Source organism: Molossus molossus, unplaced genomic scaffold (genome assembly GCF_014108415.1).
Source record: "Molossus molossus isolate mMolMol1 unplaced genomic scaffold, mMolMol1.p scaffold_m16_p_5, whole genome shotgun sequence".
Classification (NCBI taxonomy): domain Eukaryota; kingdom Metazoa; phylum Chordata; class Mammalia; order Chiroptera; family Molossidae; genus Molossus; species Molossus molossus.
This window is the reverse complement of record NW_023425388.1, coordinates 71,992,904-72,018,948: the sequence shown is the minus strand read 5'-3', so window position 1 is coordinate 72,018,948 and position 26,045 is coordinate 71,992,904. Positions and strand designations below refer to the sequence as shown.

The following is a 26,045-nucleotide window of genomic DNA, read 5'->3' as shown; positions in this document are numbered from 1 at the left end:
AATCTATAGATTGCTTTGGGTAATAGGGACATTTTAATGATGTTAATTCTTCCTATCCATGAACATGGTATATGTTTCCATTTACTTGTATCTTCCTCAGTTTCTTTCTTCAGTGTCCTATAGTTTTTTCAGTACAGGTCTTTTATGTCCTTGGTTAAATTTATTCCTAGGTAGTACCTTATTTTTTTGTTGCAATAGTAAATAAGATTGTTTTCTTAGTTTTCCTTTCTTACAGTTCATTATTGGTGTATAAAAAGGCCAATGATTTCTGGGTAGTAATTTTGTATCTTGCTACTTTGCTAAATTCATTTATTAGATCTAGCTTCTCTTTGGTGGAGTCTTTAGGGTTTCTGTGTACAATATTGTGTCATCTGTGAATAATGACCATTTTACTTCCTCATTTCCAATTTGGATGCATTTTATTTCTTCTTGCCTGATTGCTGTGGCTAGGACTTCCAGTACTATGTTGAATAAGAGTGGTGAAAGTGGGCATCCCTGTCTTGTTCCTGATCTTAAGGGAAACACTTTTAGTTTTTCCCCTTGAGTATGATATTGGCTGTAGGTTTGTCATATATGGCATTTATTACATTAAGGCATGTTCATTCTTTTCCCGTTTTGCTGAGAGTTTTTATCAAAAATGGGTGCTGCATTTAATCAAATGCTTTTTCTTCATCTATTGATATAATCATGTAGTTTTTACCCTTCATTTTATTTATGTGGTGTATAATAATGTTTATTGTTTTGCAGGTATTGTACCAGCCTTGAATCCCTGGAATAAATCCCACTTTGTCATGGGATTTTTAATGTATTGCTGGCTCTGATTTACCAATATTTTGTTGAAGATTTTAGCATCTATATTCATCAGGGATATTAACCTGTAGTTCTCTTTCTTTGTAGTGTCTATCTGGTTTTGGAATTAGGATAAACCTGGCCTTGTAAAAAGAGCTTGGAAGTCTTCCTTTCTCTTCAACTTTCTGGATTAGGTTGAGGAGGATAGATATTAGTTCTTTGAATGTTTGGTATAAATCACCTGCCAAGCCATCTGGTCCATGACTTTTGTTTGCTGGGAGTTTTTTGATTACTGCTTCAATTTAATTAGTTGTTATAGGCCTATTCAGCTTTTTTAATTCCTCCTGATTGAGTTTTGAAGATTGTATATTTCTAGGAATTTAGTCATTTTTTTCAGATTGCCCAACTTGTTGGCATATAATTGTTCATAGTGTTTTCTTTACTTCTTTGTAGTTCGGTGATGTCAGTTGTTACTTCTCCTCTTTTATTTCTGATTTTATTTATTTGGGTCCTCTCTCTTTGTTTCTTGATGAGTCTGACTAGAGACTCATCAGTCTTGTTTATCTTTTCAAAGAACCAACTCTTGGTTTCATTGATATTTTGTATTTTTTTTTTTTTAGTCTCTATGTCATTTATTTCCCATCTGATCTTTATGATTTCCTTTCTTTTACTTACTCTGGGTTTTTCTTGTTGTTCTCCTTTTAATTCTCTTAGTTGTATAGTTAGATTTTTTTTTAACTCATCTTTATTGTTGAATACATTACAGATATCCTCCCTTTGTTTCCCCATTGACCCCCTCCTTTTCAATCTCACCCCCCTCCTGCCTTCCCCACATTATTGTCAGTGTCCATTGGTTATGCATATATGCACAGAAGTTCTTTGGTTTATCTCATCCTGCCCTCTCTCCCAACTTCCCTTTGAGGTTCATCAGTCTAACAACTAATGTGTACTTCTTAATTCCTTCATCTTTTTCATCCAACCCTTCAGCCCTTGCCCATCTGGTAAGCAACAAAAAGTTCTTTGTATTTGTGAGTCTGTTTCTGTTCTGCTTGCTAATTTTATTTGTAGATTCAATTGTTGATAGATATGTATTAATTGCCATTGTATTGTTCATATTATTTTTTTTTCCCATTATTGATTTTTAGAGAGAGAGAAAGTGAGAAGGAAAGAGAGATAGAAACATCGATGAGAGAGAACATTGATTGGCTGTCTCCTGCATGCCCCCCATTGGGGATCGGGCCCACAACCTGGGCATGTGTCCCAACCGGGAATCAAACTGGTGACCTCTTGGTGCACGGGTCGATGTTCAACCACTGAGCCACACCGGCTGGACTATTGTTCATATTTTTGTTCTTCTTCTCCTTCAAGAAGACCCTTCAACATTTCATTTAGCTTTTTCTTGTCTGGGAAACTCTGTAGAATGTCCATTGATTCTAAATGATAGCTTTGCAGGATAAAGTAATCTTGTTTGTAGGTCGTTGCTTTTTATAACCTTGAGGATCTCTTGCCACTCCTTTCTGGCCTGCAAAGTTTCTTTTGAGAAATCAGCTGACAGTCTTATGGCAGCGTCTTTATAGGTAACAAACTGCTTTTCTCTTGCAGCTTTTAAGATTTTTTCTTTGTCTTTAACCTTTGGCATTTTGATGATGATGTGTCTTGGTGTGAACTTCTTTGGGTTCATCTTGTTTGGGACTCTCTGTGCTTCCTGGACTTGTATGTCTGATTCCTTCACCAAGTTAGGGAAGTTTTCTGTTATTATTTTTTCAAATATGTTTGCAATGTCTTGCTCTCTCTCTTCTCCTTCTGGCACCCCCATGATGCAAATTTTGGCATGGCATACTTGAAGTTGTCCCAGAGGCTCCTTACACTATCCTCATTTTTTTTGGATTCTTTTTTCTTTTTGCTGTTCTGATTGGATGTTTTTTGCTTCCTTACATTCCAAATTGATGGTTTGCTTCCTGGCTTTACCTACTCTACTATTGATTCCTTGTAAGTTATTCTTTATTTCAGTTACTGCATCCTTCATTTCTGACTGGTCCTTTTTTATGTTGTTGATGTTCTCACTAAGTTCCTTGGAGTTCTCCTTAAGTTGCTTGAAGTTCTCACTAAGTTCCTTGAATGTCTTACCAAGTTCCTTGAGCAACCTTATAACCAGTGTTTTGAACTCTGCATCTGATTGATTGCTTATCTCCATTGTGTTTAATTCTTTTCCTGGAGTTTTGTTCTTTTCTTTCATCTGGGACATGTTTCTTTGTCTCCTCATTTTGGCTGCTTCCCTGTGATTGTGTCTATGTATTAGGTAGAGTTGCTATGTCTCCGAGGCTTTGTAGGGTGGCCTATTGTTGTAGGTGTCCTATAGGATCCAGTGGCACAGCCTCCCTGATCACCCCAGCTGGGCCTCAAGGTGCACCCCTAGTATGAACTGTACATCCTTCTGTTGTGGTTGAGTCTTAATTGCTGTTGGCACGTCAGTGGGAGGGATTTACTAAGGCTGATCAGCTGCAAGGACTGTTTGTGCCCACTGATCACTGGCCTCTGACTACCTTGGAGGATCAGCTGTGTAAGGGCCCACCACATAGAGCAAGACTTACTTCAGCAGGGCTTTAGTACCCACTGAGTCCACTCATTGAGTGTGTCATTGTGGGGGTGGTTGGGTGGTGGTGCTTCGAAATGGTTTGAAGTTGTCCACTGGGTGTGCTGGCTCTGAGGCAAGGTCAGCCACTGCCTGTGTTCTATCCAGGGCCACCTGGCATAAGCTACAAAGTGATCTGCAGATGGCTGCTTCTTGTGCTGGGTGTGGAAGTGCCCAGGAAAAGCCAAGTTGTGAACCAAGGCTGGCTGCTTCTAGTGCCAGGCCTGGGGCCACTTAGTGAGAGGTATGGGGCTCACTGAGATCAGATGCTGCTTGTTTGAGAGATTTTAGGAAACTCTGAAGCAGGATCCAAGAAAGGCCAATCCTATGATAAAGCCTTTGGAACAGCTTGGGTGGACCTGTAAGTTGGGTGGGGCGGGGCCTCAGGGAGTCACCGGGGCAGGGCTATCAGTGTGAGACATATTGCTAGAGTCCCAGATATGGCGGCTGTCTGCCGCCCCAGTTAAGGGCTCACCAAAGGAACAAAGGCCTCCACCAGCATGTCTGTCTGAGAGAAAGCTGCCTCTCCAGCCCTGACCCAAGGCCAAATAGCTCAGTTCTTCCCTGTATGTCTCTGGTGCCCCTCAAGCTGTCTCCCCTCTGAGTTTAGAGGGAGTAAGTCCAAGTGTGGACCTTTTAAGAGGAACTTCCTGGGGCTCCAGCAGCCTCAGCCCCCCTCAACCTAAGTTCCCACTGTTTTTTTTTTTGTTTTGTTTTGTTTTTAATCCTCATCCGAGGACATTTTTCCATTTTTTGTACAGACAGAGTGGGAGGGAGAGAGAGGAAGAGAGAGAGAGGGAAACATCGATGTGAAAGGGACACATCGAGTGGCTGCCACCCGCACGACCAACCAGGGCTGGGGACAAACTGCAACCGAGGTACGCGCCCTTAGCGGGAACCGAACCCGGGTCTCTCCGGACCGAAGGCTGGTGCTCTAACCGCTGAGCCAAACCGGCCAGGGCAGTTCCCACTGGTTTTTACAGCCCAAAATTATGGGGACTTCTCTTTCTGGCACTGGAATCCTGAGCTTGGTGCCTGTTGTGGGATGGGGAGGACCCTCAGGGAGGACTTTCACAGCTAAGGTGTCCATTCTGATTTTTATTCACCACACGTGGGTGTGGGACCAGCCCTTCTGCAAGTTCACCTCTCCTACCAGTCTTGATGTGGCTGCTTCTTTAATTTTGTAGTTGTAGAATTTTCATTCAGGTCAATGTCAGGCAGTTCTGAATGATGGTTGTGCTGTACCTTAGTTGTAAATTTGATTTGGTCGTGGGAGGAGTTGATACCATGTTTACCTATGCCACCATTTTGACCGGAAGTCTTAGATTATTTATTTGAGCTTTTTCTTGTTTCCTGGGGTAGACCTTTAATGCTGTGAACTTCCATCTCAGGACTGCTTCACTGATTTTGTGTTGTGTGTTCATTTTCATTAGTTTCCTGGAAGTTTTTATTTTTTCCTTGATCTCATTGATAACCTATTCATTGTTTAGCAGCATACTATTTAGCTAACATGTGTTTGAATGCTTTTGAGTTTTTTTATTGTAGTTGATTTCTAGTTTTGTGCCATTGTGATCTGAGAAGATGTTTGATATGATTTCAATCTTTTTGAATTTGTTAAGACTTATTTTGTGTCCTAACATGTGATCTATCTTTGGGAATGTTCTATGTGTACTTGATAAGAAGCTGTATATTCTGCAGCTTTGGGATGAAATGTTCTGTAAATATCAAATCCATCTGATCTAGTGTGTCATTGAAGGTCTCTATTTTCTTGTTGATTTTTTGTCTGAAAGATCTATCCAGTGATGTTAGTGGGAGTGTTAAAGTCCCCCCTACTGTGACAGTATTACTGTCAACCTCTCCCTTAAAGTCCAACAGGAGTCTTGTTTACATATTTAGGTATTCTTATATGGGGTGCATATATGTTTCTAAGGGTTATATTTTCTTGTTGGATCGGTCTCTTTAATACTATGTTGTGACCGTCTTTGTCTCATGATATGTTGCCCTGAGACTGATTGTGTCTAATCAGGAATGTGTGGGTAGTTTGGGATCTCTCTGCTATTATGCATGCAATACATTGGATCTTTACAAGCTGTCTGTCCTCCCAGATCTCTTTGTTAAGTCCCCTTTTAACCTGCCAGCCTGTTTGGTTCTTACCCCATTTAGGACTACAATCTCACATTCACTTGGATAGCTTCAGAATTTTCCTTTGCACTTCTGGGTTTTCTGCTTTTCACTCAGAATCAACTTAGCCTGCTCTCTTAGCAAAGCTACTAGTTTTCATGGCCTGCTCCACCCTCATAGAACTACCACACTGACTTCACTGATAGGGTAGGAAGAGTAATGGGAGCAGGCTAAGGAAACAGTGCCACAGACTTCTGCTATTTCCAAGTTCAGTAGATTTTTCAGGAATAAATATTTTTTTTAGTTTATTGTATGCCTTTGGTCAACTTCCAGTAATTTGAGGTGATGGGTTTTGTTGTTGTTGTTTGTTTGTTTGTTTTTAACTCTTATCCGAGGATATATTTCCATTGATTTTTAGAGAGAGGAAGGAGTGGAAGAGAGAGAGAAACATTGATATGAGAGAAACATTAATCGGTTGCCTCCTGCGTGACCAACTGGGGATTGAACACACAACCTGGGTATGTGCCTTGACTGGGAACCAAACCTATGACCCGTTGGTGTATGGGACAATGTTCCAATCAACTGGGCCACACTGGCCAGGGCTGAGGTGATTGTTTTTGACAGTTTTTTTTTCTTTTTCTATCTATATATTTGCTTTTACAGAGAGGACTTGCCAAACTCCTCACTCCACCATGCTATAGCTTCCTTTTGATGTTTTTGAAATGTTATGTGGTTTTTCATACAAAGACATATAAAAAGTGTATAAAAAAGCATATTATTTTAAAGCATTTTAAATTTATTTTCTAAGATGCTACATTTCAGTCCATTTAATGAAGATTATAATTAAACAAAATTTAATCTTTTCATTGTTACAGATTTCAAGTTCCACCTATAAAGACAGGAATGAGGAATACAAAAAACAGTTCACACATCTGCCTGATACAGAGAAGCTCATAGCAGGTAAAAAAAAGACAGGAAGTTGCAAAAATCCACTTTACCACTTGATTTTCAGAATAGAACTGATGAATGACAATACTGTACAAAATTTCAGCCTTTGTGCTAGACAGAAAATATTTTTCAATATAAGCAGTGTTGTCATTCATAATTACACAATGTAAAACTAAGTTGAAATTTGAGGAAGGGCAATTGCTGACATAAAAATATTTAAGTACTGGCTAAGAAAATAGAATTAATGGGAAATTATTTGTCATAATTTCTACTGGTGCTTGTTTCAAATGATTTTGTAAGGAAAATTTAAATTTTATATTCAATATATATTCTTTCCCCAGATAAAATATACTCCTTAACATATTATAGAGCAATTTTATAAAATTTTCTAGGGCTATATCATTATTCATATAATCTTTCAGATAAGTTTTTTGGAAACATTTTAAGAGGTAAATTTTAGTTACTTTTCTTACAAAAGTGTCTTATTTTTAATATAAGCTTAATATAGATACTTTATAATCAAAATATAGAACTATATTTTAATTTTAGTATATATTTTATTTAAACCATGTATTCATAGAAATTTTTCAGATTTCTGATACTGTTGGGCAGTATGCAATACAATGTAACTGAATTTCTAGATAGCTAAGTACTTTAAAGCCCAGTATTTTAACAATCATAATAATTAATTAAAGCAACTTTTAAGAACATTTAAAAGTAATACATTCTCATGATAAAATGTTCAAATGCTACAAGAGGGCATATAGTGAAAAGTGAGTGGCCCTTCCAATGAAGTCTACTCCAACATTCTTCCAGGGTGATAACCGGTTTTAGTAATTTCTTATGTATATTTCCAGAAATTTTCTGTTTATATTTCAAGGGGAATATACATATATTCCTAGGAGAACTTAAATGGGAGCACCTTGTGCTTACTGTTTGAATTTTGTTTAGAGCTCTTTCTATTAGCACTGCTTATGGATTCACTTCATTCTTTTAATAGTTGCTTAATATTCAATTGAATGAATTTTGTACTATAATTTATTTAACAAATCCCCTATTGATGGACATTTTGATTGCTTCCTGTTTTTTACTGTTACCACTAATGTTACAATGAATCTTCTTGTACATTTGTTTTATCACACATATACATGAAGTAGAATTGTGGCAAAAAGGTAATAAGCATTTAAAAAGTTTATTGTTGCCCAGTCGGGGTGGCTCAGTGTTTGAGTGTCGACCCATGTACCAAAAAGTTGCTGGTTCAATTCCCAGTCAGGGCACATGCCCTGGTTGTGGGCCAAACCCCCAGGGAGGGGTCATGCAAGAGGAGGTCAATTGATGTTCTCTCTCATCGATGTTTCTGTCTCTTTCTCCTTCTCCCTTTCTCTCTCTCTAAAATCAGTAAAGAAAGAGAGGAAAAACAAAACAAAACTCAACAACAAAAAATAAAATAACAACAATGAGGTATCACCTCATACCTGTTAGAATAGCTGCCATCAACAAATCATCAAACAGCAAGTGTTGGAGAGGGTGTGGAGAAAAGGGGACTCTAGTGCACTGCTGGTGGGAATGCAGACTGGTGCAGCCACTATGGAAAACACTATGGTGTTACCTCAAAGAATTAAAAGTTGAATTGCCATTTGATCCAGTGATCCCACTTCTAGGAATATACCCTAAGAAGCCTGAAACGTCAATCAGAAAGAATATATGTACCCCTATTTTTTTAGTAGCACTATTTACAATAGCTAAGATCTGGAAATAGCCCAAGTGTCCATCAGTAGACAAATGGATAAAAAAGCTGTGGTACATATACATAATGGAGTACTATGCAGCTGTAAGAAAAAAAGATCTCTTATCCTTTGAGACGACATGGAGGGACCTGGAAAGTATTATCCTCAGCAAAACAAGCCAAGCAGAGAAAGACAAATATCACATAATCTCACTTATTTGTGGAATATAATGAACATAACAGTCTGAGGAATTGGGTAGACCCAGAGAAGTGGATGTAGGGTACAGACTTACAACCCTCAGAGGCGGGGGGGGGGGGGGGGATAAACCTCAGAACTTATATGCATGTATGCATAACCAATGGACACGGACAACAAAGTCAGGTATGGGGTGGGGGAATGGGGAGGAGGGTGTCAATGGGGAAAAAAAGGAGAAACATCTGTAACAAAAATAAATTAATAAAAAATTTTAAAAGAAAAAAAAATACATAAAATTAAAAGTTTACTGTTGCACCCAGCCCCTGTGGCTCAGTGGTTGAGTGTCTACCCATGCACCAAGAAGTCTTATAAAGACTTCTCTTCATAAACTGCTCATTTTTTCTAGTGGTTATTTGTCTTTTTCTTAGTTTAAAGTAGCTTGCTAGATGTTTTAAAAAGTAGATATTTTCCATGTGTGTTGCATATGTTTCTTGCCAGTTTGTGACTTGAAATCAAATACATTTCATGGAAAACTTTATAAATGTTACATACTCATCGTTGCTTCATTGAAAGAAATTAATTTGATGACACGGTGATGTATAAAATATTAAAGCCATAAAGAATAGAATAAAGAAAAGATTAAATCATTGGGGATCTTATCATCCGTAGATAGTTTTGTAGTTAGCTTTCTAGATATATTTTCAGTGTGTATTTTTGCTTTTCATGTAGAAAATCTCAGATAATGTCATTAAATCTCAAATAATCTAGATTTAATGAGTGAGTTTAGTAAGGTCACATGATTGAAAATGAAGGTGAAAGAAAGAATTATATTAATATATACTGGCAATGAATAATTTGAATTTGAATTTTAGAAATACTATTTACATCAGAAATTCCCAATAATGAAGTACTTAGGTGTACACCTAACAAATGTGTAGGCTCTCTATGCTGACAACTGTAAAACATTGATAAAAGAAGATCCAATAAATGTTTATGGATCAGAAGACTCAATATTGTTAAGATTTCGATTCCCTCAAATGAAAATCCCAGCAAGTTTTTTTGTAGATATTAATAAGCTGATCTTAAAATTTATATGAAAAAGGAAAAAAAAAAAAAGACCAGCCAAAACAATTCTGAAACAGGAGAAAGCTGGAGGATACACAGTATTTGATTTCAAGACATTATGAAGCTAGTGTAATCAAGACAGTATGAGATTTGCCAAAGGACAGATACTTAAATTAATGGAACAGAAAGAAAAGCCCACATAAAAATTCGTATAAATATTGTGAACTGATTTTTGACGAAGGTTCACATTCAGTGGAGAAAAGTTAGTCTTTTCAACAAATGGTGCATGATGATTATTTGCTTTTAAAAAAATTCACACAGCCCAGCCAGCGTGGCTCAGTGGTTGGGTGTCTGCGTATGCACTAAGAGGTCACCAGTTTGATTCCTGATTAGGGCATGCAGGAGGGAGCCAGTCGATGTTCTCTCTCACTGATGTTTCTCTCTCTTTCTCCCTCTCCCTTCTTCTGTCTCTAAAATCAATAAAGAAAAAAAATATATTAAAAAAAAAAAGATTCATACAAATCTCATACAAAGGAGCTGAGAAAGTATTTACAAATTTCCTAAAGAAAATGCTCTAGGAAAAGGGAATGGAAATTCTTTTCCCTTTCTCGGTTTGGTTCATCGGTTAGAACGTCGGCCTGCGGTCCTGAGAGACCCGGGTTCGGTTCCCGATAGGGGCGCGTACCTCGGTTGCAGTTTGTCCCCGGCCCTGGTCGGTTGTGCAGGTGGCAGCCACTCGATGTGTCCCTTTCACGTCGATGTTTCTCTCTCTCTCTCTGTTCCTCTCTCTCCCTCCCACTCTACCTGAACAAAAAATGGAAAAATGTCCTCGGGTGAGGATAAAAAATAAAAAAAATTAAAAAAAGAAATTCTTTTCCCTTTTGCACCAGGGAAAACTATTTTTTTCTTTTTCTTCTTCTTTTTTTGTTCAGGTAGAGTGGGAGGGGGAGAGAGGAAGAGAGAGAGAAACATCGGTGTGAAAGGGACACATCGAGTGGCTGCCACCCGCACGACCAACCAGGGCCGGGGACAAACTGCAACCGAGGTACATGCCCTTAGCGGGAACCGAACCCGGGTCTCTCGGGACCGCAGGCCGACGCCCTAACCGCTGAGCCAAACCGGCCAAGGCTATTTTTTTCTTTTTCAATGTGTATTTACTCTTACAGTTGTTTCAGGTAAAAAGAAAACCAAATGATATGAAAAATGTAAGGTAAATGTAAATGAGAATGGTTATCTTTTGTAATTTAAGTTCTAAATCTGAAAACAATCCTAAAAATGTTGTTCCTAGTTCTTTTATTGTTGTTGTTACTCCTTAGCCAGGGATATTTTCCCATTGATTTTTAGATAGAGTGGAAGGGAGGGGAGGAGAAGTAAGAGAGACACATTGATTGATTGCCTCCTGGATGACCTTGACTGGGGCTGGGGATGGAACCTACAACCCATCACATGCCTTTGACCAGAAATCTAACCTGTGACGCTTGGGTCCTTTGGCCATTGCTCTAACCGCTGAGCCAAGCTGGTTAGGGCGTTCCTGGTTCTTTTTAAAGCATTGTTTGTGTTACTGGGCTCCCAAACATGATTGCTGCCTGAAAAGAATACTTTTGGATGTGAATTTTATGAATGATTATTTAAAAAACATTTGTTTTTTTTATTGGGGTGACACAGGTTAACAAAGTTATACAGGTTTAGGGGCACAATTCAAGCATTGCGACTCTGCTGGGACTCAAACCTGGAACCTTTCAGTTAGAAGTCCAATATGCTAAACACATTCTTTGTTTGTTTTTTGTTAATCCTCACCCAAGGATATTTTTCCATTGATTTTTTTTAGATGGAGTGGAAGGGAGGGAAGGAGAAAGGGAAAGAGAGAAACAACAATGTGAGAGAGACCCATTGATTTGTTGCCTCCTGAATGACCCCATTTGGGGTCGGGGGTCAAACCTGCAACCCAGGTATGTGCCCTTTCCAGGAATTGAACCTGGGAACCTTTGGTCCTTGGGCTGACACTCTAACTGCTGAGCCAAACTGGCCAGGGCTAAACACATTCTTTTAATTCACTATCATCTCCCTAATGGATAGATATGCCTAAATTCTTTGGTAAAACCAAATAGTACAATCTTGTTTATTTAAATATGTACATACTACTTACTGTGCAAGCTTACTTTATAAATATATGGTTCACTCAGTCTGTATTCCCATAACACTTTGGACATATTGCTGGTATAGCTATTGTTATATTATAGTTATTAAAGTAATCTTTGAGTTGGAGCCATTCAGTTGTGACAAAATTGATCATATAATAGTAAATTGATGTAACACATGTATCAAATTGACCTATGTTGCTTATTGAATTTACTTCATTTTATTCTAACTTTCTTGTAACCAGTTATAAAGTTATAAAACCCATAACATGATGTTTGATGAACATTACTTTCTTATTCTTTTATATGAATCAGATTGTTAACATGACTCAAATCAGGCAGAATATTGCTATGTGAAATGCTGATAATTACATGCTTGTGTATAAGTAGGGAAATTGGGAGCAAAAAGAAATTAAATCTCTGCTTTTAAAAAATTTTGCTCATTTCTTGCATAGGCTATATTGCTAAAAAGCTATTTTATAAAAATTAAATTTTATTGAGGTACAAATTTATTACAATACAATACAGCTGTTTTGGGGAAACCATTTTTAAAACCACTGAAAAATGTCAAACTATATTAAATAATCTTTTTTTTTTCTCACTCGAGGACATTTTTCCACTTTTTGTTCAGATAGAGTGGGAGGGAGAGAGGGAGAGGGAGAGAGAGAGAGAGAGAGAGAGAGAGAGAGAGAGAGAGAAACATCGACGAGAAAGGGATACATCGAGTGGCTGCCACCCACACAACCCAACCGGGGCCGGGGACAAACCGCCACTGAGGTACGTGCCCTTAGCGGGAACCAAACCCGTCTCTCTGGACCGCAGGCTGATGCTCTAACCGCTGAGCCAAACAGGCCAGGGCTATATTAAATAATCTTCAGTTGAAATAATCCATTTGGTCACTGTAGCTTTGAACATAGACAATGTGAAGTAATGCAGTGGTTCTCATAGTGTGGTCCACAGACCAGCAATGTTGGCATCACCCATGAACTTGTTTAGCAAACTCTTCACCCCAGCCCAAACATCTAATCAGAAACTCTAGGGAGGGGCCTAGCAATCTGTGTTTTAATAAGTCTGCCAGATATTTCTGATGTGAAATTTGAGAAGCATTAAACTAATAAAATGTTTCAGTGGTTTAGATAAAACTTTCAGGACACCTCAAGGTGACCTTTAGCCCAATCCCTGTTTTAGAAAAGCATACTAGTAAATGAGTAACTTAATCTGCTTAATTATTTGCTAGGATTTTTTGTTTGGTGGCATCTCAGTTTTGTTTAGCCGAAGGAAGCATTTTGAAAGAGTGCATTCCTTTGCTCAATTTTCAGTATTTACTTAGAATATTAATGATTAAATTTAAATATTTTGAGGTTTATAACCTCCACAACTTTTTCCTAAAATTGCTTATCATTGTATATATAGTTTTTAAATTTATTAGGTTAACTAAATCTTCTCACAACAGTCCTTTATATCTTGATTTATTGATAATTTAGCAATATTATTTACAATAGCCAAAGAGCCAGCTCTTAATCTTAGAAATATGGTATTAACTTGTTATAGACAGTGGCATTTACCAGCACACTCTTGATTTTAATGGATTTTAGTTCTGAGATGGAGAGCGTCAATTTTAAAACAAACTAAGTTTATATATGTGTGTGTGTGTGTATACACACATATCTGTACATATACACACATATATGCGTATGTGCATATACATATATGTGTGTCTGTGGTACACATACATACACACACACACACACACACACACACACACACACATACATACAATTTTTGGAGTTATCCTTGTTCTCTCCCCCACCCTTGTCTAACGTGTAATTAATCACCAATTCTCCATCAGTATTGCCTCTCAATATCTTTTATTAATACTGTCATCTCCTGGTCTGAGCCACCATCAGTTTTCCCCTGGATTTCCAACTAATTTATCTGAATCCATTCTCATAGTGTGAATAAAGTTGTCATTAATAAGATACAACTGATGATGTCCCTTCCACTTAAAACTTATCAGTGCTTGTCATCAAGTCCACAGCTTACCATGACCTAAAGCACCTTACATGATCTAGCTTTTCTAGGCCCGAGATCTATCTTTGTATAGTTGCTTAAATGTGCTGTGTTTCTTTCTACCATGGGATCTTTGCACATACTGTTCTCTCATGGTCCAGCTGATCCTTTATTGATCTTTAGGTCTCAGTTTAAAGATGACCTTTTTTTGCAAAACTCTTCTTGATATTATATTATCTCATAGCTTTCTCTACGCTTTGGTCATTATACTGATAAATGTGTTTATTGTATGCCTTCCCCTCTAGACTGTGTTCCATGAGGGCAAGTTTCTTTTCTGGTAACCCTAGTGTATGGTGCACAAAGAATACAATTGAGTGAATGAATGAACAAATGAACTAATGAACAAAGAGTGCTGTTTTTCCGTGTGTTAAAGTAGTATTAGATTTATTAAGTTGCCATATTTCTGTGACTAAGCTGGTTTTTATTTTTGTGTATATAGATTATGCTTGTGCTCTTCAGAGAGACATTTTGCTTCAGGGACGACTATACCTTTCAGAAAATTGGCTGTGTTTCCATAGCAACATCTTCAGATGGGAAACTACAGTAAGACATATTTTGATTTGATTTGTTGATACAAATAATTGCTTAGATAGAAATGTATACATTCCTCTTAAAAGTAATATACTTTAGATTCTAAAGTAAATTTATATATATTTCTATATCTATACTTGTATATATATAAACACAGTATGTGCTGTAGAGGTGTGCAATATATTTTTCTTAATACATTGAGCTCCATTTGAACATATGTAATACAGTCAGAGAAAGATTTCAGAAAAGCTTGAATATACATCCTTTTGGCTGCCAAAATCATGTCTTATGTGACAGACTGAAGTGTGTGTGTGTATGTGTGTGTTAATGTAGAACATGAACACCCACATGTCTTTTCATACTTTATCTTAATGTTGATGTGGGAAATTACTGAAAGGAAGAATGTGTGACTATTTACCCTGTTTTTCTCTGAGAAGGCAAGCATGTCATTACTATTAACTCATTTAGATTTTTCTAGTCTGAAGTAGATTGATGTCATACTTGGTATTTTGTGTTGTATTATGAAAATAGCCATTTTGCAATTTTTCATTGTTTCATTGTTTTGTGTTGTTTAGATTTCTATTGCTTTAAAGAATATAACCTTCATGACCAAGGAGAAAACTGCCCGACTCATCCCAAATGCTATCCAGATTGCTACAGAGGGTGAAAAGGTGAAAAACATTTCTGCCTTTCCTTTATTACATAATGTGGAGAAAATCTGCCTCGAACTGATCACCGGCTTTGGGAATATAAGCAATTCTTGGAGTTAGGAATATCTAATTGAGATACATTGAATTTCATACTAGATTTCTGTATACTTAAATACGTATTAATGATTAATTTAATTTTTAATTTTTTGTTGTTAAATATGTTTTTATTGCTTTTTTTAGAGAGAGAGGAAGGGAGAGAGAGAGATAGAAACATCGATGTGAGAAACATTGACTGGCTGCCTCCTGCATACCTCTCACTGGGGATGGAGCCCATAACCTGGGCATGTGCCCTGACGGGAATTCATCAGGACCTCTCAGTCCATGGGACAACGCTCGAGCCACTGAGCCACACTGACCAGGCTTGATGATTAACTTTAAATGACTGCTAACATTTTTTGTACTTTATAGTTTAAAGAGAACTTTCTCCCATCTTTATCGTTTCTTCATTATCAGAAGGAGATAGGGTAAACATTAGCAAAACATCCTTATTATTTCTAATACCTTAATAATTCTATAAGCGTTTTTATGCACAGTAGCAACTAACAAAAACAAATGATCCTGGTGAACAGAGGTTTGGGTAGCATACAAGTAAACACACATAATCATTATAATTTTTTTTAGGATGGCCGTTATTTTAATTGCCATCATTTTTATCACCACCAATAATATTTGCCATTTCTTAGTGAAGATATATGAAGAATCTTTCTGTACCCACCTGGAAAATTGATTAGGGCTCTGTGTGCGACATTAGGTGACATAATGTATATATAATCCAGTTTGGAAGAGTTCTTAGCTATATCCTTGTTAAAAAAGTTTTGTTTTAGAGAGACTATTATATAGCAAGGTTTCAATTTATTAATTGGAAAATTATACTTTAACATCTTTGTATGAAAAATGTAAACACCTGAAATATTATTAGTTTGATATTTTATTTAATAAGTCAGACATAGAACTAAGCATTCTCATACCTAAAAATAAGCATTTAATCATAAAAAGTCACTAACTAGGGAAATGGAAGAGATGATATACTGAGAAACTGTATTTAGTGCTGCCACTTGTCTGATTTTCTAGTAAAAGCCTATTTTAAAATGTGACTTTTGCCCTGGCCGGTTTGGTTCAGCGGTTAGAGCGTCAGCCTGCGGTCCTGAGAGACCCAGTTCGGTTCCCGCTAAGGGCACGTACCTCGGTTGCAGTTTGTCCCCGGCCCTGGTTGGTCGTGCGGGTGGCAGCCACTCGATGTGTTCCTTTCGCATCGATGTTTCTCTCTCTCTCTCTGTTCCTCTCTCTCCCTCCCACTCTACCTGAACAAAAAATGGAAAAATGTCCTCGGGTGAGGATTAAAAAAAAAAAAAATTTTTAAATGTGACTTTGCAAAAATCCACTTAAATGCATAAGAAGAAATGGGCTAAGCACAAACATAGAATTATAGATTGAAACATACTGTTTTTCTTGTGCAAAATTCAAAGCATCGTTTATTGTTAATATGGATGTTTTATAGCTATAATTAGCAGAGATTAGGTATTTTTAGATTTTTGAGAAGACTATGAAAGATGATACAATTTTATATTAAGATCCTTAAAATTAATTGCTGAAGCCCTAGTCGGTTTGACTCAGCAGTTAGAGCACTGGCCCATGGACCAAAGAGTTGTGGGTTTGATTCTGGTCAAGGGCACATACCTCGGTTGCGGTTCATCCCTGGCCCTGGTCAGGGTTGTGTGGCAGGCAACCAGTCAATGTGTCGCTCTCACATCCATGTTTCTCTTCCTCTCTCTCTCTCTCTCCCTCCCTCCATCTGCTGATAGATGAAAAAATGTCCTCGGGTGAAGATTTAAAAAACAAAATTATCTCTGAAATCCACTACATTTTTTCTTATTCTTTCTATGTACTTGTCTCAAATGGCTACCAAATCACATTTCTTTGCAAAGTTCAGAATTAATAAAATTTTAATTTTTTTCATAAATTTAGATTGATTTTCATAGTTAAACTATGATGAACATAAAAAGCTACCTATTTCCAGCTCCTATCCCTAGTAAATATTGATAAAATTGTATTTGCTGTAAGATACAGTTTGAAAGACACCTGGTTCATGCACCATGTACCTGTTATTTTGTCTATTGCAGCAAAAAGTTAAACAAAAATAGTATATCAAGTAGGCAATGGTGACCTACTAGCTTTGACCATAGCAACTGCTAACAGACCTTCATGACAGATACTTTCCCCTTTTTAAAATGACACTAAAGTTATCCTACTATTTTTCTTTTCAGTTTTTCTTTACATCTTTTGGTGCCAGGGATAGAAGTTACCTCAGTATCTTTAGATTGTGGCAGAATGCACTATTAGACAAGGTAAGTGTTTATACCAGAGGCAGGTACTTGTTATAATAGCAACTTCCCAGAGTGTACCTAAACACTGTTTGTGAGTTGAAAAGCTCCTTTTTATTTGTTATGGAGTTAATTTTGACTAGACTATTTAAATATCAAGAAGAGCCCTGGGTGGTTTGGTTTAGTGGTTAGAGCGTCAACACTCGGACCAAAGAGTTGCGGTTCAATTCCGGTCCGGGGTACGTACCTCAGTTGCATTTCGTCCTTGGCCCTGGTCGGGGTCGTGCGGGAGGCAACCGGTAGATGTGTTTCTCTCATGTTGATTCTTGTCTCTCTCCCTCCCTCCCACTCTACCAGAAGATAAATAGAAAAATATCTTCAGGTGAGGATTAAAAAACAAAAATTCCAAGAAGAAACTTGAAGCAAAACAAAATCCATAGTTATGAGTTAAGATATTAATTGTAATCCCCAGGGTAACCACCAAGAAAATAACTTTAGAAATATAGTAAAAGAAACATTAAAGGAATTTAAATGGTACACTAGAACTGTTTATTTAACACATAACAAGGCAGTAATGGAGAAATAGAAGGGCAAAAAATACACAACCCAGAGAAAAAAATTGCAAAATTGCAGGCATTACGTTAAGTTGTTAAATGGATTAAACACTTCAACAGAAGACAGAGGTAGGTAGAATGAATGAAAAAAACATGATTGAATTATATGCTGTATATGAGACACATTAGATTCAACGGCATAAACAGATGGAACATACAAGGATGGAAAAATATATACCGTACAGACAACCAAAAGAGAGCTAGACTATAGAGCTGGACTATATCAGACAAAATAGACTTTCAGACAAAAATTAATAGAGACAAGGAAGAATGTTTTATAATAATAAAAGAATAAATCTATCTAGAATTTATAACAATTAATAGATTTATATGCACCTAATAACAGAGCCCTAAAATACATGAAACTAAAACTATCAGAATTGGATGGAGAAATAGATAATTCAACAATAATAGTTAGAGCTTTTAATACGTCACTTTCAGTGATGGATAACACAATCAGACAGAAGATCAACAAGGAAATAGAAGACTTGAACAAAACTGTAAGCTAACTAGAGCTAATAAAAAGACATCTGTGGGACACTCCACACAAAACAGAATACACGTCCTTCTCGAGTACACATGGATAGACTATATGCCAGGTCATAAAACAAGCTTTAATGTATTCAGAAGGATTGAAATAATACAAAATATACTCTCTGACCACAATGGAATGAAGTTAGAAATAAATAATAAAAGGACATCTGGGAAATTCACAAAAAGTCGATATTAAACAGAATACTCCTAAATAACTGGTTGAAAGAAAAAAATCTTAAAGGAAATTAGAAAATACTTTGAGTTAAATGAAAACAAAAACACACATACTAAAACTTAAGAGATACAGCTAAAGCAGTGCTTAGAGGGGGATTTATAACTATAAACACCTATATTAAGCCTTGGCTGGGTAGCTTGGTTGGTTAGAGCATCCTCCCTATATGCCAAGGTTGTGGGTTTGATCTCTGGTTGGGGCACATAAGGGAATCAACCAATGAATTCATGGATAGGTGGAGCAAGGAATCAGTGTTTCTCTCTCTGTCTCTCACTCTCTCCCCTCCTCCTCTCTCTAAAAATCAATTTTAAAAGTTGTTTTTTTTTTTTTTTCTTCCATTTTTTGTGCAGACAGAGTGGGAGGGAGAGAGAGGAAGAGAGAGAGAGAGGGAAACATCGATGTGAAAGGGACACATCGAGTGGCTGCCACCCGCACGACCAACCAGGGCCGGGGACAAACTGCAACCGAGGTACATGCCCTTAGCGGGAACCGAACCTGGGTCTCTCCGGACCACAGGCAGACGCTCTAACCGCTGAGCCAAACTGGCCAGGGCTTAAAAGTTGTTTTTAAAACACCACCTAGCCTGGCCCGTATGGCTTAGTGGATTGAATGTCATCCAATGGACTAAGAGGTCCTGGTTTGATTCCCGGTCAGGGCACAAGCCTGGGTTGTGGGCTCAATCCCCAGTAGGGGGCATGCAGGAGGCAGCTGATGCATGTATTTCTCTCACATCAATGTTTCTCTGTCTCAAAAATTAATTAAAACATAAAAAACAAAACAAAAAAACACCTATATTAAAAAAGAATGATCTCAAATCAATAGACTAACTTTCCACCTTAAGAAAGAAAAAGAAGTCCAGGCCAGTATGGCTCACCTGGTTGGGTGTCATCCTTTACACCAAAAAGTGGCGAGTTCGATTTTTAGTCAGTACTTATACCTAGGTTTCAGGTTTGATCCTTGGTTGGGGCACGTGCAGGAGGCAGCCAATCTACGTTTGTCTCTCACATTGTTATTCTCTCTCTCTCTCTCTCACCCTATCCCTTTTTCTCCCCCTCCCTCCCTACCAGTCTCTAAAACAAAATTAAAAATTTAAAAAAGGAGAACAAACTAAACTCAAAGTAAATAGAAGAAAGGAACTAACAGATTTTAGAACAGAAATGAATGGAATAGATAGTAGAAAAATAGAAACAACAGAACCAAAAGTTCTTTCTTTGAAAAGATCAACAAAATGGACAAACCTTTAGCTAAATTGACCAGCAAATTTGTTAACCTAAATGAAATGGACAAAAACCTAGAAAGTCACAAACTATTGAAACTAAACTCAAGTAGAAATAGAAAATCTGAATAGACTGATAGCAGGAAAGAGACTGAATCAATTAAAAAAAAAAATCTACCCACAAAGAAAAGCCCAGGCCCAGATGGCTTGCTTCATTGGTGAATTCTGCCAAAAGTTTACAGTAGAATTGACACCAACACTTCACAAAGTATTCCAAAAATGGAAGGGGGCAAACACTTTCCAAACTAGTATTACCTATGAGCCAGTAGTATTACCTTGATGACAAAACCAGACAAAGAACATCACAAGGAAACTACAATGTTTATGTTCATTATGTCTATGAATATAGAAACAAAAATCCTCAACAAAATGTTAGCAAACCAAATCCAGCAACATCAGAAAAGATTATATGCTAGAGGTCCAAGATTATGGTGCCAGCAGGGTGACTTTCTGGTGTGACCGCTCTCATTGGCTTGCAGCCTTCTCACTATGCCCTCACATGGCTTTACCTCTGTTCATGCACACTCCTGGTGTCTCCTTTTTTTGTATGAACACCAGTTCTATAGCACTAGGGCCTCACCCTTATGACCTTTATCTTAGTTCAGGCTGCCATAACAAAATGTCATAGGCTGAGTGGCTTAAACATCAGAAATTTATTTTATCATAGTTTTGGAGTCTGGAAGTCTGAGATTAGGATGCCAGTATGGTTGGGTTCTGGTGAGAACAGTTTCTGACTTAGAGATGGCTGCCTTCTGGCTGCCACCTGTTAGGGAAAGAGAGAGAGGGAGAGAACAAACTCTCTAGTGTCTTTTTATATATGGCCCCAGTCTCATCATTAAAGCCCCACCCTCATCACTTTATGCAAAAGAGTCGAAAACATATGTTTACTAGAAACTTGCACTCAGATGTTCATAGCATTATTCATAATAGCCAAAAAGTGGAAACATCCAAAATGTCCATCAGTTGATGAATGAATAAACAAAAGTATAATCATACCATTCAGCTATAAAAAGGAGTGAAGTACTGATACATGTTACAACAGAGGTGAACCATGAAGCATAATGCTTCATGTGAAAAAAGCCAGCCCCAAAGAAAACATTATATGATTCTATTTTTATGAAATGTCCAGAATAGGTAGATTCATAGAAATTTTTTAAATAATTTTGTTACCAGGGCAAGGGAGGAATGAGGAATGACTGCTAATGGACTTGGGTATCTTTTGGGTTGATGAAAAATTTCTAAAATTAGTGGTGATAGTTGTATATACTAAACCCTGGATATGCTAAAAACTTCTGAAATTTTATATTTAAAAAAACTTTTTATCTTTATTGTTGAATGTATTACAGATGTCCCCACATTTTTCCCCCATTGACATCCTCCTCCCTGCTCCCCTCCTGCCTTCCCCACACTATAGTCTGTGTCCATTGGTTATACATATATGCATGTATGTTCTTTGGTTTATCTCTTCCCGGCTCCCCCCCCACCCCCAATCCCCTTCCCTCTGAGGTTTGTCAGTCTGTTCCCTACTTTCATGTCTCTGGATTTATTTTGATTGTCAGCTTATTTTGTTCATTATATTCCACAAATAAGTGAGTTCATGTCTTTCTCTGACTGGCTTATTTCACTTAGCAAAATACTTTCCAGGTCCTTCCATGTTGTCTCAAAGGGTAAGAGATCTTTCTTTCTCACAGCTGCATAGTATTTTATTGTGTAAATGTACTACAGCTTTTTTATCTACTCATCACTGGTGGACACTTGTGCTGTTTCCAGATCATAGCTATTATAAATAGCACTGCTATGAACATAGGGGTGTATATATTCCTTCTGATTGGTGTTTCAGGCTTCTTAGGACATATTTCTAGATGTGGGATCACTAGGTCAAATGGCAGTTCCATTTTTAATTTAAAAACTTTTGAATTTTATGGTATGTGAATTATAGCTCAGTAGAACTTATTTCAAAAAATGGCTTGGAGCCTGGCCAGTGTGGCTCAGTGGTTGAGTGTGGACCCATGCACCAAGAGGTCGCAGGTTCTATCCCAAGGCAGGGAACATGCCCAGGTTGTGGGCCCAATCCCCAGTGTGGGGCATGCAGGAGGCAGCCAATCGATGTTCCCTCTCATCGATGTTTCTATCTCTCTCTCCCTCTCACTTCTCTCTCTCTAAAATTAATAAAGGAAAAAAATAAGTAATTTGAACAATACATTTTATATATAGTCAAAATATTTTTAGAGAATTCAATGTCAAAATATTCTATTCATGTTTACTTAGGGAATCAGAGTAAAAGTAAATATGTCTTACTTTCCTTACTTTTTATGTGAAAAGGCCTTAAATACAAAGCAAATTAATCTAGAAAAAGATTATTCAGTTAAGGTAAATGCAACAAAATTATTTTAAAATTCTGTGTGCGTGTGTGCGCACGCACATGCACGTGTGTGTATTTCTCCAATAAAATAAATATACAATAGGGGGAAAAGCTGGAGGCAAATTTGGTGCCTTTGAGAAATAATGCCTTTAAAAGTAATTTTTTTTTTCATTTATGAAATACCTCTGATGCTTTGCTTCAGAAAGTATAGTTTATTTTAGATATCCAACTTAGCTTAGCATAAGTCCTCAATGTGTAGATGTGTTTAAACTGTCACTGTGGTCATTCAAGCAGTAATTTCTAGCACTTAAGCTTAGTTCACAATCTTTGAGTTTAGCATCCTTTTTCTAGACATTGAGTATCTGGGATTTGTGAGGCCAGAGGATAGTGGCAACTCCATTCTTTGATACACACAACTGATATTTTGTCTTTTGTAAAGAACTGTGCAACCATGGTTTAAGAGAAGTCTCTAGGTCCTTCCCCATCCTACCCCCTCAGCTAATTTTAGTGTAAGCCTGCCCCTTCTATATTCTGTACCACAGCCAAACAGTCTCGCCACCTGTTTTTGTATGGTTTGCAAAGTAAAAATGGTTTTACATTATTTTTTTAAAAAAAATCCTCACCCAAGGATATTTTTCCATTTGTCTTCAGATAGAGTGGGAGGGAGGGAGAGGGAAAGAGAGAGAGAGAGAAAGCGAAACATAGGTGAGAGAAAGACAAATTGATTGGTTGCCTCCTGCACAACCCCGACCAGGGCCTGAGGTACGTGCCCTTGACCAGAATGAAACCCAAGACTCTTTGGTCCGAGGGCACCAGGTCCAACCGCTGACCCAAACCAGCCAGGGCTGGTTTTACATTCTTAATGGGTTTTTAAAAAAACTAAAATAAGAATTATATTTTATGGCATGATTATATGAAATTCAAATTTCAGTGTCCAACAATAAAGTTTTACTGGAACACAGCCACTCTCATTTGTTTATGTATTGTCTGTGGCTGCTTTCCCACTGCAACAGCAGAGAGAGCTGAGGAGTTGCTACCCAATAACCCACAAAGCCTAAAATATTTACTATATGGCCTTTTGTAGAAACAGTTTTTTGACCTCTGAATGATATAAGAACCAAATGTATCTCTTTTTAAAAATGTATTCTAATGTATGCTAATATTAGCTTCCTGCTTAATACTCATTTTCCTTGGAATAAAAATCTAAAATTTTGTATAGGGACCAGCCCACTACTCCAGCCTCATCTCAGTGCACCTTCCCTGTTCTTAAATCTTCTGCCCTGCTCCACCCCCAACCACCCACCCCCTCTCCACTGCACAATCTTTCTGCCTGGTTCTTTCCCACCCCAACTTCTAACTGAAACTCATTAGTAAAACTGAAGTCAGGTCCATTCTTTCACCTTCCTGTAACATCCTACACTTCTCCTTTATGACACTCATTGCAATGATAATTCACTGTTCTATTTCTTTCTTCTTGCTTCACAAAAAACACCTTGAGGGTAAGGACTATGAATGTGTGTGTCCAGTGACAAGTTCAGTGTTTACTGCATAGCTGGTTTGGCATTCATCTTGGTTTACCTAGTCCAGTTGGGGACTGTCTGGGTTTAAGCCTCTGTCAATGTTAATACCAGCAGTGCTCCCTTTATTCTCAAGTACGCCAGTTTGGACGTAAGTTATAGGGTTGTATTACACATAGCCAGTGCTCAGTAAATAGCTTTTGAGTAACTCAGTTTAGTGGAATCTCAATGATTTAGAGTCCAGATAATCACTCCACTTAAGACATTTTCAATTCTCTACTCAAGGACAAGGCAAAGGATGGGGAGAAAACAGACAGGAATTTAGTTGTAGAAACAACATTGAGGGTATGCTCTAACTGCATTGTTCATTTAACTCAATTTCTTAAACCTGTATTTGCCGTGAGAACAAATGATTATTTTGAAACACTAAACTATTTTCAGTTGCCAAAGAAATCTTATTTTCTACATACTTGAATTACTGAGAAAATAGGTTGTATATATAAGGTTATTGGTTTTTTGTTTGTTTGTTTTGTTTCTGTTTTTTAAACTTATCTTTAGTGTTGAATGTATTACAGATGTTCCTCATTTTTCCCCGTTGACCCCCTCCTGCCTTTCCCCACACTGTTGTCTGTGTACATTGGTTATGCATATAAATTCTTTGGTTTATTTCTTCCCACTCCCCAACCCCCCTTCCCTTTGAGGTTTGTCAGTCTAGCAACCAATTTGTACTTCTTAATCCCTTCACGTTTTTCACCCATCCCCCAAACCCCCTCCCATCTGGCAACCAACAAAATGTTCTCTGTATCTGAGAATGTTTCTCTTCTGCCTGTTCATTTTGTTTGTAGATTCAATTGTTGATAGATATATATTCATTGCCATTTTGTTTGTTCATATTTTTTATCTTTTTCTTCAAGAAGATCCTTCAACATTTCATATAATAATGGCTTGATGGTGATGAACTCCTTTAGCTTTTCCTTGTCTGGGAAATTCTTTATATGGCCATTGATTCTAAATGACAGCTTTGCAGGATAGAGTAATCTTGGTTATAGGTTCTTGCTTTTTATCACTCTGAATATTTCTTGCCACTCCCTTCTGGCCTGCAAAGTTTCTCTTGAGAAATCAGCTGACAGCCTTATGGGAACTCCCTTGTAGGTGACTAACTGCTTTTCTCTTGCTGCTTTTAAGACTCTCTCTTTGTCTTGAACCTTTTGCATTTTGATGATGATGTGTCTTGGTGTGGGCCTCTAGGGGTTCTTCTTGTTTGGGACTCTCTGTGCTTCCTGGACTTGTATGTCTGTTTCCTTCACCAAGTTAGGGAAGTTTTCTGCTATTATTGTTTCAAATAGGTTTTTGATTTTTTGTTTTCTCTCTTCTCCTCTGGCACCCCCAAGATGCGAATGTTGGCACGCTTGAAGTTGTTCCCGAGGCTCCTTACACTCTCCTCATTTTTTTGGATTCTGTTTTCTTTTTGCTGTTCTGATTGGGTGTTTTTTGCTTCCTTATATTCCAAATCGATGGTTTGCTTCTTGGCTTTATCTTCTCAATTATTGAATCTGTTTAAATTATTCTTTATTTCAGTTAATGCCTCCTTCATTTCTGACTGTGCATCCTTCATTTCTGACTGGTCCTTTTTTAAGCTCTTGAGGCCCTCACTAAGTTCACTGAGGTTCTCACTAAGTTCATTGAGCATCCTAATAAGCAGTGTTTTGAACTCAGCATCTGTTAGGTTGCTTATCTCCATTTCACTTAGTTATTTTCCTGGAGTTTTGTTCTGTTCTTTCATTTGGGACCTGATTCTTTGTCTCCTCATTTCGGCTGGCTTCCTGTGTTTGTTTCCATGTATTACTTAACGAGAGGTATGAGGCTAGGTGAGACCAGATGCTGCTTGTTTGAAAGAATTTAGGAAAATCTGAAGCAGGATCCAAGACTGGCCAATCTTGGGTGGGTCTGAAAGTTGGGGGGGGACGGGGCCCCAAGGAATCACCAGGCGGGACAACCAGTGTGAGCCAGGTTGCTGGAGTCCCAGATATGGTGGCTGTCTGCTGCCCCAGGGAAGGGCTCACCAAAGGAACAAAGGCCTCTGATAGCAAGGTCTGTCAAGGAGAAAGCCCCCTCTCCAGCCCTCACTTCAATGTCAAACAGCTCAGTTCTTCCCTGTATGTCTCTGGCGCCCCTCAAACTGCCTCCCCTCCAAGCTTAGAGGGAGCAAGTCCGAGTAAGTTTGTGCGCGGGCCCTTTAAGAGGAGCTGCCTGGGGCTCCAGC

At 37.8% G+C, this 26,045-nt stretch overlaps 1 protein-coding gene across 2 annotated transcripts in view; it reads left to right on the top strand.

The window, feature by feature from the left end:
• The first annotated feature begins 6,418 nt into the window (after nt 1–6,418).
• GRAMD1C (GRAM domain containing 1C) overlaps nt 6,419–26,045 on the top strand; it is a 75,259-nt gene continuing 55,632 nt past the window's right edge. The window contains exons 1-4 of one of the 2 annotated variants that reach the window (XM_036243461.1): nt 6,419–6,502; nt 14,125–14,228; nt 14,792–14,887; nt 17,191–17,271. In XM_036243461.1, coding sequence (XP_036099354.1) covers nt 14,822–14,887; nt 17,191–17,271 — 147 coding nt within the window. In that variant the 5' untranslated portion in view covers nt 6,419–6,502; nt 14,125–14,228; nt 14,792–14,821. Of the gene's footprint in view, nt 6,503–14,124; nt 14,229–14,791; nt 14,888–17,190; nt 17,272–26,045 lie in introns of those variants that run through there. The other variant, XM_036243459.1, reaches the window with a different exon arrangement.